The following is a 12,965-nucleotide window of genomic DNA, read 5'->3' on the forward strand; positions in this document are numbered from 1 at the left end:
TCTCACGCATTAAAATCCTTCTTAAGCGCATTCAATAGGGTAGAGGAGAGAAGAGGAACTGGCCTAATGAGATCATTCTGTATTCAAATCTCAGTTAATAATATTATATATAGAATGGATAAACAACAAGGTCCTACTGTATAGCACAGGGAACTATATTTAATACCCTGGGATAAACCATAATGGAAAAGAATGTATATATATGTATAACTGAATCACTTTGCTGCACTGCAAAAATTAACACATTGTAAACCAACTATATTTCAATAAAATAAAAATTTAAAAACCTCTCAGGTAATCAAACAACCCGATGAGGTAGGCGTTGTTGACAAGGGCAAAGGAGTGAGCAGAGGAGAAAATGTTAGGGGTTTCCACTCTGCCTTAGCAACCCTATTCCAATATGTCCATTCTTCCTTGATTGTTAATTTCTAAATTATGCTATACACCTCAGATTCTAAACCCTAAATTACATGGAAAGGAAATGAGACTTACTCATAGCAGATGTGGCTCCTTCATTCTGTATCTTTGTCAGGTTAGAAGCATGGCTAGATTTAATAGCTTCTTTTATAGTACAAGGTTGGAAAATTGCAAATCTGAATGTGCAAGAAATGGAGCGTGATGTAAAGATATACTATACTGCCAAGATAAATCATATTTTCAAAGGATATTTAATGTTCTGGGAAGGTGCATAACACATAGAGAATGATCTCCCTGTTCTAAAATCACACACAATGTACACGGGAAAAAAATTATAAAATGGAATCAATCAAATGCCAACAATAGCTATGCACTGTTAAATTATGGATGATCTTATTTCCTCTTCAATTTTTAAATTTTTCCAAATTTTCAAAAATGACATATATTACTTTTAGAATCAGATGAAGCAATAATTATTATTTAAAATTATCAAGAAATAACTGTTATGACCTGGTGTGGTTCTACAACCCACCTGTTCCAAAGGCAGAGTGAAGCAGAAAGACAAAGGGCTCTGAATTATTCCTTTGGTAAGTAAGGGGTAAGAATTGGGAAAAGTGGAGAACTAAGAAGTCTGGTGAGGTCTAATTCCATGGAAACACTTGAGAAAATGTCTTATCCCTTGAAATAAATAATATTTATCTATTTGTTTATTTATTTACTTGTTTGCCTGCTTACTTACTTAGGCACATCCCCAAAATTGGTTGAACAAAATGAAATTTTATGTTATGCTTTGTTGTTCCTTGGAGGTACAGGATGAAGGTGGGAGGAAAACAGAAAAGACAACAAAAGCTACGGAATGTTCCACAGATTCCTTGCATTCGAGTCCCTCACTCTGTCTCTGATACTTCACTGCTGAAGGTACAAGCATATTATTCACAGATGGAGGGACCTTCTCTGTCTCTTCTTCAAGGGTTGAGGGTTTCTTGGCTCTTTGTTTACCCCGCATTAGGGAAAACATTGGGCCCAACAGAGGCCCTCGGTGCATGTCGACCACGTGTGTGAGAGAATGAATGAGCACTTGGATGATCTAATTCTACACCTATCCCACTTCAGGAGCTCTTCCTTCTCCTCAAGGAAGGCTAAGCAACACAGTAAGAATATTAAAAATGTTATCTGTTACTACTCATTTAGGAAGTTGAGAGTTCTACTAAGGAAGAGAACTAGGCATTTTTTTCCCCTTGTAAAATAAAACCATAAATTTTAAAGCTTTATCTTACATAATGGAAACTCCCATTGCACTTTGGAGCTTTGCTCTTGAAATGGCTTGCAATTTTCCTGTTATATTGTTCTCAATCATTTGAAAAGTCTTACTTAGGGATCTATTCTCTTCTTCAAATATATTATCTTTTAAAACATCTAATTCAGAAACTGTAAAGCTAAAATGATGTCTCAAAGTGCGAAGTACTTGGCTCAGCTACTTTCCCTCTGAACATATTTTTAGTATCAAGTTTAAGGTCTCTAGATGCCAAAAAAATCTGACTCACAGATGTCAACTTCACACAAAATTTCTAGCAGATAAAATTCACTTAGCTTATATGTATTTATCTTAAGTTTAGCTTGTATTACATGGTTATCAACTAGTTTTGAAATTCTGTCATTGTTTTGAATTTTTTAGCCTAAGGGGAACTTATTTTTTCTTGATTTTTCTAAAATGTTGATGCCACTATCTCTGTTTCCCCATCTCAATATACTGAGCACTTATGGTATATCAGGTATATAAAAGTAATTGTAGTCCAGCCCTTCTTGTTCCTCCCTAGCACTAGATGGTAGCTTCCTAAATGGTCTCCCTACCAGTGGTCTGTCTTCCCTTGAGGCCATTGTCCACAGCAGGGCCACCGCGATCTTTGTAAAATGCAGATCTGGTCAGCTTAAAGAATGGCATTTGGGGCTGAGTAATTCTTGGTTGCAGGGAACTGGGAGGCTGTCTCATGCTCCGTAGTCTATTCAGCAGCCTCCCTGGCCTCTCCCCAACTGAATGCCAGTGGCATCCATCCTCCCTCCCACCATTTGTCACGACCAAAAATTTCTCCAGACATTGCTGCACGTCCCTTCAGGGTCAAAATCACTTGTGTTGATAACCACTGCTTTAAATAAAGACCAACGTTCCTCATATAAAAGGTAATCTTTAAACTCTTAGTATAGTAGAAAAGGCTTCCATGATCTTCCCCTGCCTTACTTACTCTAGAGGCTTTGCCAGCTTAGACTCTATATGCTGATTAAAGTTTAAAAAAATGCCGAAAGTCTAGTTCCCAATATATTCAGATATTTTGTGTCCCATTAGAAAATCTGTACCACTTTCTCCCTCTAATCAGCCTTTCTTTTCCTTCTAGCCCAGTGGTTCCCAAATTTTACTGTGCGTGTATCAAAAGCGCCTGGAGGGTACCAGAGGGCTGGGCCCCACCCCCAAGAGTTTCTGATTCTGTAGGTCTGGGGTGAGACCTGAGAATCTGCATTTCTAACAAATTCCTAGGTGATGCTGATGCCCTTTGAGAACCAGTATTCTAGTCCCTTTAGGGAATCCCTCCTCACCTGGAAGACTCAGACGTGTTGGTCATCTCTTTCAGGAATCTTCCTTGACTGCTAACACAGAGCTTGTTTTCCTTCTCTGTTTTCATAGCACCTTTTCACTAATGACCTTGCACCCTTATCACATTACCCATCTACTTATCTACCTAGCTCTCTCCCCCGCTCACTGAGAACTCTCAGTGGAAAGTTCTCTTTTACCCTCCAGAGCCTGGCACACTTCAGGCCCTGTGTAGATTCTCATAGCTTACCTTCTTCAAAAAGGTGTATAATAGATCAGTACAGTTATCAGATATTGAAAATCCTTGGATCTCCCTCAGCCCAATACTTTGACCTACTTACCTAGAATCTTCTTTTAACTCATTTTCACCACTACACATGTCAGTGGAAGACTGTTTAAGTAAACTAAGGGAGGTGAGAGAGAGAGAGAGAGAGAAGCATCTTACTTCTGTGGAAGTCAGCTTTGAATACATCACACTCTAATCCTATCAAATTCCACCGACTCATCAAAATCACCTGCTCTGCTCTGACAGGACCTAACCCAAGGGCAGCAGCGCTACTTTTACAGCATCATGAGGATTTACAATCCCAGGGCCCAGTTGGTGGCCCTGCAGACCTGCTATGTTCACGGCCTTCAGCAACAGCAGCTGCTTGGTGAGTTTAACTACCTGACCTGAACCAGGCATCTCAGGAAGGGACTCGTATGTTGCAGCTAGAAGTCAAGTTTCCAGATAAATAATTCAAGTAGAATGGCCTCTGTCAGCCTGATATTTTATCAGCATGGTTGGCAGGTCAATTTAAAAATGATTATCTCTGACAATAAAAAGCAAGCTTTTATGGGGAAATTAAGAGGACTTAAAGAAATTGGAGTATGGTTTGTTATAAAATGTCAACAGCTCTCTGAGATTTGCAAGAACTTGATCTAGCAGAACTGGCAATGGGCTTAGGCAGATGGTCCAGGCTCAAACCACAGCTCAGTCCATTGCTGGTTGTGCAGACTCAAAGGCTTGTTTGACTCACAGCAATAATATTTATATTTATTGAGTATTTACCATGTTTCCAACATTGTGCTATGAGCTCTACATAGAATATTTCATTTTCTCCCCCACTTTACTATTGTGGGAAACTGCAGCTCAGACAGGTTATGTGACTTGAAGAAGATCATACAGAGAGTAAATGTCAGTTAGGACCATCACCCCAAAGACCATGCACCTTCACCCCATACTCTGCCATCTCTCTTCTTCCACCAACCTCATGGGATTTTATGAACCATAAATGAAAGAATGGTTGTGAAAAACTTTCACAGACCATAAGCAACAACCTACAGAAAGGTGTAGTTATTATTAAATCTCTTTCCTTCCAGGAGATGTTTTCAGTCTCCAGTTCCCCCTTATTACACTCTTCTAACTACAACAGGTCCTTTCTTCTGTATACACTCACTTGGCATTAGCACATCTACCTTATTAGTATTGTTCCTGTATTTGCACAAAAGGAAAACATGGTTTTTGCAAATGATTTAATATCAAGAACAATAACAACAATAGCTACCTTTTATTAGGGCTTCCTACGTGCCAGGCATAGTTCAAGGTGCTCTACATGTATTGTCTTATTTAAAACTCAAACACCTCTACATGGTGCCTTTATAACCCACATTTTACAGAGATGGAAATTGAGACATGAGTAAGTTAAATAACTTGACCAGGGTCATGCAACTAGTAAATGGCAGAGCCAGGGTTTAGCCTGGTCCCCATGCTTGTCCTGAAGGGTTACAGAGGCATCATCTGGTAGCTTTGTTTGTAGAGTAAAATTGCATAGAGGCCAATAAAACCAGAAACAGAGATATGCAACATTTAGAGCACGTAAAACCCACCTGTCTATGTTATTAAAATACAGACTTCCAAGCCTAACTCTCTGTTTCTGACTCAGAAGTTCTTTGGAATAGAGTCAGAAATCTGCATTTTTAAAAAGCATTATTAATGTGGCCTCAGCCAAATGATTCTGTAGTGCGTGGTCTGCAGACTACACTTTAAAAACAGAGAGAGATTGAATATATCTGTTTCTATTTGAAGAAAGTTTTGATATTGAAGATAAGCAATTCATGTGAAGATTCCACATGGCTCAAGTTCCTCTCCAAATAATTTGTTGTGTTAATCAATGACTATTTATTAACTTATTAAATGAGAAATGCAGCAGAAGAAAAATATACTTCATATCCTGAAAAAGTATACAATCTGAGTGTGCTAAACATAATTGTTTCTACCCTGCAAAGTAGAAGGAATTTTGTGCATATGTGGATATTTGCAGAACTGTTTGTTTTGTAAAACTGTTGACTGTGAGGTTTATCTCATTTCTTCCCTCCAGGCTATATTACTCAACAGGAGGCCTTGGCTTGTGCTGCCATACTTAGAGATTCAACCAAAAGAGCCTCAGCCAAGGCAGGTTGTCATAGAACCGTCTCCCAGAGAGCCTCAGGCGGGACAAGAACACGGCCCTCAGCACTGCCTGTGTTTGTGGTTCCACTCAGGGCCCAAAGCATAGGGCTCCGATCCCTCAGGACCAAGGCTTTGCACAAGCTCTGAACAGGTGGTTCACCCATATACCCCTGGCATCTAGTGAGTATTTAGTGCATATTTGTTGAATAAGAATGAATAAAAGAGTAACATCTAATAAAAACACCATACCTAGAAATAACCTCTCCAATTCACATACATTTTACCAGCAAACCAGCAAGAACAAGTTGAGTGGTTTAAGAGCAATGGGAGCTAAGAGTCAGCAAGCCTCTCATTCTATATATAATCTGTAGAGTAAAATGACTTTTGAAGCTTTCAAAGTAAACTCTTCCTTTGAATTAGAACATCCCAGAGAAATCCCAAGAACAGTGGAAGGGGACAAGTGACCAGAAGATTCAGGTCCTCTGTCACGGGGTGAACAAATTTTGCAAGCCTCCTACTGTGCATATTGAAAATACACAAACCAACACAGACGGGACACTGGGCACACAGGGCTTCTGGACCATTAACATCTCAGCAGCTACTGGACTGTACCTTTCCATGGCCTCCTTGCTCTCAACTTCGCCATCAAACAACAGCATTAAACTTGGCCCCAAATCTGGTTCTTGCCTAACTCAGTCACTTTGTGTCCTCTTGAAACTTGGACTTATCAACCTGCTACAGCTGGGTTCATTCTACACAGCTGTAATTGACCTTGACACAGGTAAGAGGATTCATGCACACATCTTCCCCTGGCAGCTGAAGATACATTCTCAGCAGAAGAAGAAATAGCCCCAAAGAGCGGATCTCAGGTCCAACCTTTCTATGGTCTTAATGGTTTTAAGACTACACAAATATGCAAAAAACGAGAGTAATAGTGAGTCAGATCATCATACAAATGGTAGAGTATTATGTTAGCTACATTTAATAGTTACATCACTAGTGATTTTTTTGTGTTAAAAATAAGTCACCAGAGATCACAGAAAGTCAAAATTTAAAAATGCCTTTCTTCATCTAATTTCTAAATGTTCAACCTCTTCTCTCATTCAAATCATACAATGACTTTGTCAAGACTTTAAAAAGGAGTTGGTTGAGATGGAGTATTAACTTGCTTGACAAGGAATATGCTAACACTGATCTGAAAGGAAGATGCTGCAATATTACGAGAAGAAAAAAAAGAAACTCATTGATGATTATTATCTTCTTCTCTCTGCAACTATTAACATAGAAGATGTAAAAGTTCTTATGAGATTCTGAAAACTCCCAGTACTGGCTGTGATATCTGATCTACTTTTCTTTGGGAGGGACAAGGGTGCATGGTTGGCAGGAAGACTTGGGTAAGCCAATGCTGACATTGCTGGGTTCATTCACTTAATCAAAAAGAACCTTCTTGACTTCTGTAAATCTGGGCCCCAATTCATGTACTCTAAGCAGCCTTATGGTTCTAAGTTAAGAATTGTTAGGTAGGCTTAAAAGAAGAAAAAAATCAAATGAAACTGGGGTGGGCGATAGCATAGCCCTCTTAAGGCACAGAGGTTTGTGGTCGACCTAACTTGGCCTGTATTAACCTTCCCATTGTTTCCACAATGGAGCTTTTATCCTTTTGAACTTCTTGCATCGCTTTTATCTTAGACCCTTTTCTTGATGGGCACAGATATTTGCTGTGTAAACCTTAGCTACTGATGCAGAATATCAAGGAGGCCACTTATAATTCTGAGCTGCATCCCTACATCAAAAATTTCAGAAGTACCTTGTTTCCGATAGAGGATTTTGAAAGCTAATTGTCAGGTGAATGTTACAAGGCACAAAAGAACAAATAAATCTAAGTTGTTGCAGAAGGTCCCACTTGTTGGATCTCCCTTCTGAGAAGATAATGTCCTACCTCTTGAGCCCCACACCCAAAGCTTATGAGGAATATGATTGGTTGTGGTGCTAGAAGAAAGGTGCTCACCTGGGGGGATGCTAAGAAAGATGATCAAAGGGAAACAAAGGACAAACTGTGACTCTTAGGAAACTCTACTACTTTGACCTGTTGGAGACCCTATGGCTTGCCTTCACAATGTCAGTGGATACCATCAGTATTTAAAGTCCTTGAGATCACTGACCATTTTCAGTGAAATTACTAGTACCTAGAACAGCACCTGGTCTGTGGTAGGTAATCAATAATACTTGTTGAATAATTATAAAATGTTGAAAGATTTTGAAAATCAGACTGGCCTGTAAACTTGTGCTATTATTCTAGGGTCGCAGGATGCCACAACTACTAGTGAGGAGCACAAGCAGTTTATTAAGTGCACAGGAGCAGCTCATCCAGGTGCCAACAATAGGGGTGAATTGTCTGGAAAGGATTTTAAAACAATAATAAAGCTCATTAAACATTGGTCTGCTTTCTATTATCACCATAAGCCAGCAATTCTAAACTATATGAGTGAGGAAATATTCCTCTACCAAAAATCTTTTGTTGGCCTAGGGTCTAAATAATTGCTGAGGTTACCGTTGAGTTTTAATAATGTATACGTAAGCTTCAAAGTAACACATTCTTATTGCTTTTCCTTTAATAATCATTTTATTCTGCATGGAAAGTAATTCAGAGAACTTCAAAACCATATTAGCTCACATATCTCCAACCACTGTGGTACTACGTATTCTTGAATGAACAATGATTACACCATCACCGTAAAGACAAGAAAAAGAACTTGAATTACTTCATTCTTTATGTGGCCACTTAGCATTTTTATTTTTATTTATTTATTTTTTTTTTAAAGGGCAGTTTAATATGGATACATGGGAGCCATTTTTTTTTAAGTATTTGTTTATTTATTTATGGCTGTGTTGGGTCTTCGTTTCTGTGCGAGGGCTTTCTCTAGTTGTGGCAAGCGGGGGCCACTCTTCATCGCGGTGCGCGGGCCTCTCACTATCGCGGCCTCTCTTGTTGCGGAGCACAGGCTCCAGAAGCGCAGGCTCAGTAATTGTGGCTCACGGGCCCAGTTGCTCCGCGGCATGTGGGATCTTCCCAGACCAGGGCTCGAACCCGTGTCCCCTGCATTATTGGCAGGCAGATTCTCAACCACTGTGCCACCAGGGAAGCCCCAGCATTTTTATTCTTTTAAACAATTTTATTGAGGTACAAATTATATGCAGTAAATGCAGGCAATTAAAGTTCAGTGAGTCTTGACAAATGCATACAGTCACGAAACCACCACCACAATCATGATATAGTACATTTCCATTACCCTAAAAGTTTCCTTGTGTCCTTTTGTAGACAATCTCCTCCCTCAAACTCTGGCCCATGATAATCACTGATCTGCTTTCTATCACTGTAGTTGCCTTTTCTAGAATTTTCATAATTGGAATCAGAGTAGGCAGTCTCTTGTGTACAACTTCTCTCACTTAGCATGATGCTCTTGAGGTTCATTGTGTTGCATATGTAGCATTCCGTTGTATAGACATGTCACACTTTGCTTATCCATTCACTAGTTTATGAACATTTGGATTGCTTCTAGCTTTGGACTATTACAAATAAAGCTGCTATAAACAGTTTAATGTAGGCTTTTATGTGAACATAAGTTTTTATTTCTCTTGAGTAGATACTTAAAAATATGATTACTGGGTCTTATGGTAGATTTAGGTTTCACTTTATAAGATGGTGCCATAGTGTTTTCCAAAGTGGTGGCACCATTTTGCATTCCCACTAGCAACGTGTGAGTTCTAATTGCTCTATACCCTTGCAATGTCAGACATTTTAATTTTTGTATTTTAGTGACTGTAGCTGCTGGGCAGAAGAGAACTTGGATAAGTGGGACATATTGCCACTATCAGTTATAGTCACAATCTTACTGGGAATCATGGCAAATTTCAGGGAAGGAAGTCATGATAGACATGAGGGTGGTGATGGCAATAATCATGAAGATTTAATAGCAGAAATTTCAAAGTTTAAGAATCAATCTCTCCAGCTTATTTTAAGGGAGGAAGGGTTTGGAGGAGATGAGGAAGAAGAAAAAGAAGCAACCCCTGCAGAAAGGACCACCCCTGGTCAAAACGATGATGTGGTTCAGTGTGTCCTTAGTACCTTTTCACTTTCCTTGTTTGCATAGTTCTTCAGGTTCAGGAACCAGCATCCCACCACCACCACCAAAATCTTTAAGCACTGTATTAGTTACCTATTCCTGCAGAAAACACTACTCTAAAACTTAGTGAATTAAAACAATAATATTTACTATCTCACAGTTTCTGTAGTCAGGAATCTGGGAATGGCTTAGCTGGGGCTTCTGACTCAGGGTCTCTAATAGATTGCAGTCAAGGTGTCAGTTGAGGCTCTGGTCTCATCTGAAGGTTCAACCAGGGAAGGATCTACTTCCAAGCTCATGCTTGTGTGTGTTGGCAGAACTTACAGTTTCTTGGGTGCTGTTGGACTCAGTGCTTCAATTACTTACTGGGGGTTGTCTGGAGGCCACCCTCAGTTTCCTGCCATAAAGGTCCCTCAATAGGGTAGAAATATCAATACATCTCAATAAGTCACAAACAGCAACTTGTTTCATCTGAGTTAAAAAACAAAAGAGAGCAAGAGTGAGTGGTGTGTAAGGTGGAAGTCACAGTCATCTGTAACCTGATCTTGGAAGTGTCATGCCAACACCTTTGCTATGTTCTACTACTTAGAAACAGGTCACTAGGTCCAGCCCACACACAAGGGTAGGGGATTACACAACGGCAGGCATACCACAATTGGGGTGGGGGGGGAAATCACTGCAAACCATTTAAGAAGCTATCTACCAAAGCCAAGACTAGGGTAAGTTGAGTGAGGTGCCTGGGGTGCAAAACGGAAAGAAACACTTGTTCTTGCATGATCCTGAGTGTGAATCCCATGTAGTCCCTACCTAGACACCTCATTGCTGTACTTTAGTCTTGGCTCTGCTGTCTGCCACACGCACCCAATACCTTTATGTTGACTTCTGAACACCCAGTCAGGGCTCCTTGCCTAGACATCTGATCTGAGCCTGTCTTCTCAGACAACTGTCCCATGCTGTAGAAAATCTTTAGCCTCCTGTATGCTGCCCACAAGCATGTAGACTCCAGACTAGCTGGAACCAGAAGATTGATGATGCTGACTCTCAGTTACCGCATCACCAACCAATCAGAAGAATGTCTACCCCACAACCCCCTCCCTCACCCTGTCTTTAAAAACCTTTCCCTGAAAGCCATCAGGGAGTTCAGGTCTTTTGAGCACTCCTTGCTTGGCACCCTGTAATAAATGCTGCACTTTCCTTCACCACAACCCGGTGTCAGTAGATGGACTTTAGTGCACATGGGATGCAGACCCAAGTTTGGTTCGGTAACAAAGCTAGGTCAAACCAATGGTATAACAGTACTTGAATCAACAAAAATGATTTAGTTTTCCTAGACTTGGTTATTACTATATATGCCTTACAATTCCACCAAAATGAATCCTGACTTGATTTTCTCTCCCATTTCCTGTTTTGTGACGAAGGCTATAGGAACCTGTCCAAGAGTTTTTGCACCTTCTCGATTAAAATGGGTTGTTAATTGCATCGGTGCTTGTAGAAGAAACCATTATATCAGCATTCAGACACTTATAGTCCATTGTCTGAAATGTAATCAATCCCTATGTTAGAAATCAAACCCTTGTCTGCCTCCAGAGAATTGTCCCTCATTTTTCTCCATATTAGGGCTTTCATACTGTGCCAGTTACACAATGGATTCCATTAGGTCAGAAGGAGAGGAAATCCCTGTTGCTTTGAAAATCAAAGCTTAGGTGCAGTGTCAGAGGCAATTGCCCAACTGTAACCAAGCCAAACAATGAGATGCTACATGGGTTGAATTCCCAAGAACCCCTCTGGCTCATGGAACAGCATAGACCTGAGGGGAAATGAGGACCTGTTTATAAACAGAAGATTCTAGAGAAAGAAACTTCCTACTTTAAAAAAAATCTAATGACTCCAGAAGAATGATCAAAATGACTTGATAAGGTATCATAGAAAGTCAGTGATGTTTCAGAAGCCCAGCTCCGTATAAGGAAAAAAATCACACCATTGTAAATATATTCCTTATTTAAACTCAATAAGCTATTACAGTATGTGTTGCATTGTATATTTATGTAAATAAGGAAAGATCAGAGGGTAAAGTCCCAAAAGTCAGGGGGTCTGTTTGAAGCACATCTAAGATTGGGTTAGGGGAAGGTGGGGAGGAGGGGGAGGCTGCTGATGGGCCAGATTGTGTGTAAGAGTCAGGCACTAGGTGTAAAATGTGGCTCCATTTCCTAACTGAAGGGTCTGAGAGCGGAAAAAGCTGAGAAGTGTGTCAAATGGTTATGACCAAGATGATGGAAGTGTTAGGAAGAAACGCATGAAGCCAGATAAGAAGTTAACTAAGATCAAGAGAATATATGTATGATCTATGTAAGTTAAATGGCCTTTCATTTTGGGAGAGAAAGTCAGGTGTTAATGTTCAAGCTGTCAGGCACTTTTCCAAAAGAAGGAGAAGGGTATTCTGATTCAGCTCCCAGTTCCAATGTGTGGGATTTTCCCCCAAACCAAGCAATTCTCAGACACCAGCTGGAATTTGTCCCACAAATTCAACTCAATTCTGACACTATCTACCTGGAGTTAGCATCAGATTCCACAGGTAGAGGACTCAGTCCTACAAGACTGTCCCCACTTCAGATGCCAATCCCAAGGCATCCAGGTTGTTTTCTGCCCTTTTGACTGACTGGTTATAAATCAGAGGTTCCCAAGAACCCCTCCCTAGGTTCAATTAATTTGCTACAGCAGCTCACAGAACTCAGGAAAATATTTACTTACTAGATTACTGGTTTATTATGAAAGGATATAATCCAGGAACAACCAGATGGAAGAGATGCATAGAGCCAGGTATACAGGAAGGGGCTCAGAGCTCCCATGTCCTCTCCAGGTACTTCTGTCCCTGCATCTCCACATGTTCACCAACCTGGAAGCTCTCTGAACCCTGTTCTTTGGGGTTTTTATAGAGGTTTCATTAAGTAGGCATGATTGATTAAATCATTGGCCATTGGTGATTGAACTCAATCCCCAGCCACTCTCTCGTCCCTTCCTGGAGGACGGGCAGGTGGAACTGAAAGCTCCACCCCTCTAATCACAAGATTGACTCCAAAGGCTCCTTGGGTACTTTCCAAAAATCACCTCATTAACATAACCAAAGATACCTTTATTGCTCTCATCACAGGAAATTCCAAGGGCTTTAGGAGCTCTGTGCCAGAAACAGGATGAAGACCAAATGTACATTTCTTATTATAAATCACAATATCACAGGCACACACAAAAAGAGAAAGTCATTTTAGAATTGACTATAATTCTTAAGATAACCTACATAACTGGAACAAGTAAAGAATTACAAAAAGAAAAACTTTACATATTATTTCAAAATTATAATTTTATGATTAATATCTCATGGTGAGATGGGCTATATTAGGCAGTTCTTATGCTA

At 40.1% G+C, this 12,965-nt stretch overlaps 1 protein-coding gene across 1 annotated transcript; it reads left to right on the top strand.

Annotated features, from left to right (window-relative positions):
- Nucleotides 1–310: 310 nt before the first annotated feature.
- Nucleotides 311–5,579, top strand: FAM216B (family with sequence similarity 216 member B). The gene is made up of 4 exons (XM_007187053.1): nucleotides 311–315; nucleotides 1,224–1,335; nucleotides 3,534–3,654; nucleotides 5,362–5,579. Exons 1-4 carry the CDS (start codon nucleotides 311–313, stop codon nucleotides 5,577–5,579), a joined length of 456 nt encoding a protein of 151 aa, XP_007187115.1.
- Nucleotides 5,580–12,965: the final 7,386 nt, after the last annotated feature.

Source organism: Balaenoptera acutorostrata, chromosome 18 (genome assembly GCF_949987535.1).
Source record: "Balaenoptera acutorostrata chromosome 18, mBalAcu1.1, whole genome shotgun sequence".
Taxonomy (NCBI): Eukaryota; Metazoa; Chordata; class Mammalia; order Artiodactyla; family Balaenopteridae; genus Balaenoptera; species Balaenoptera acutorostrata.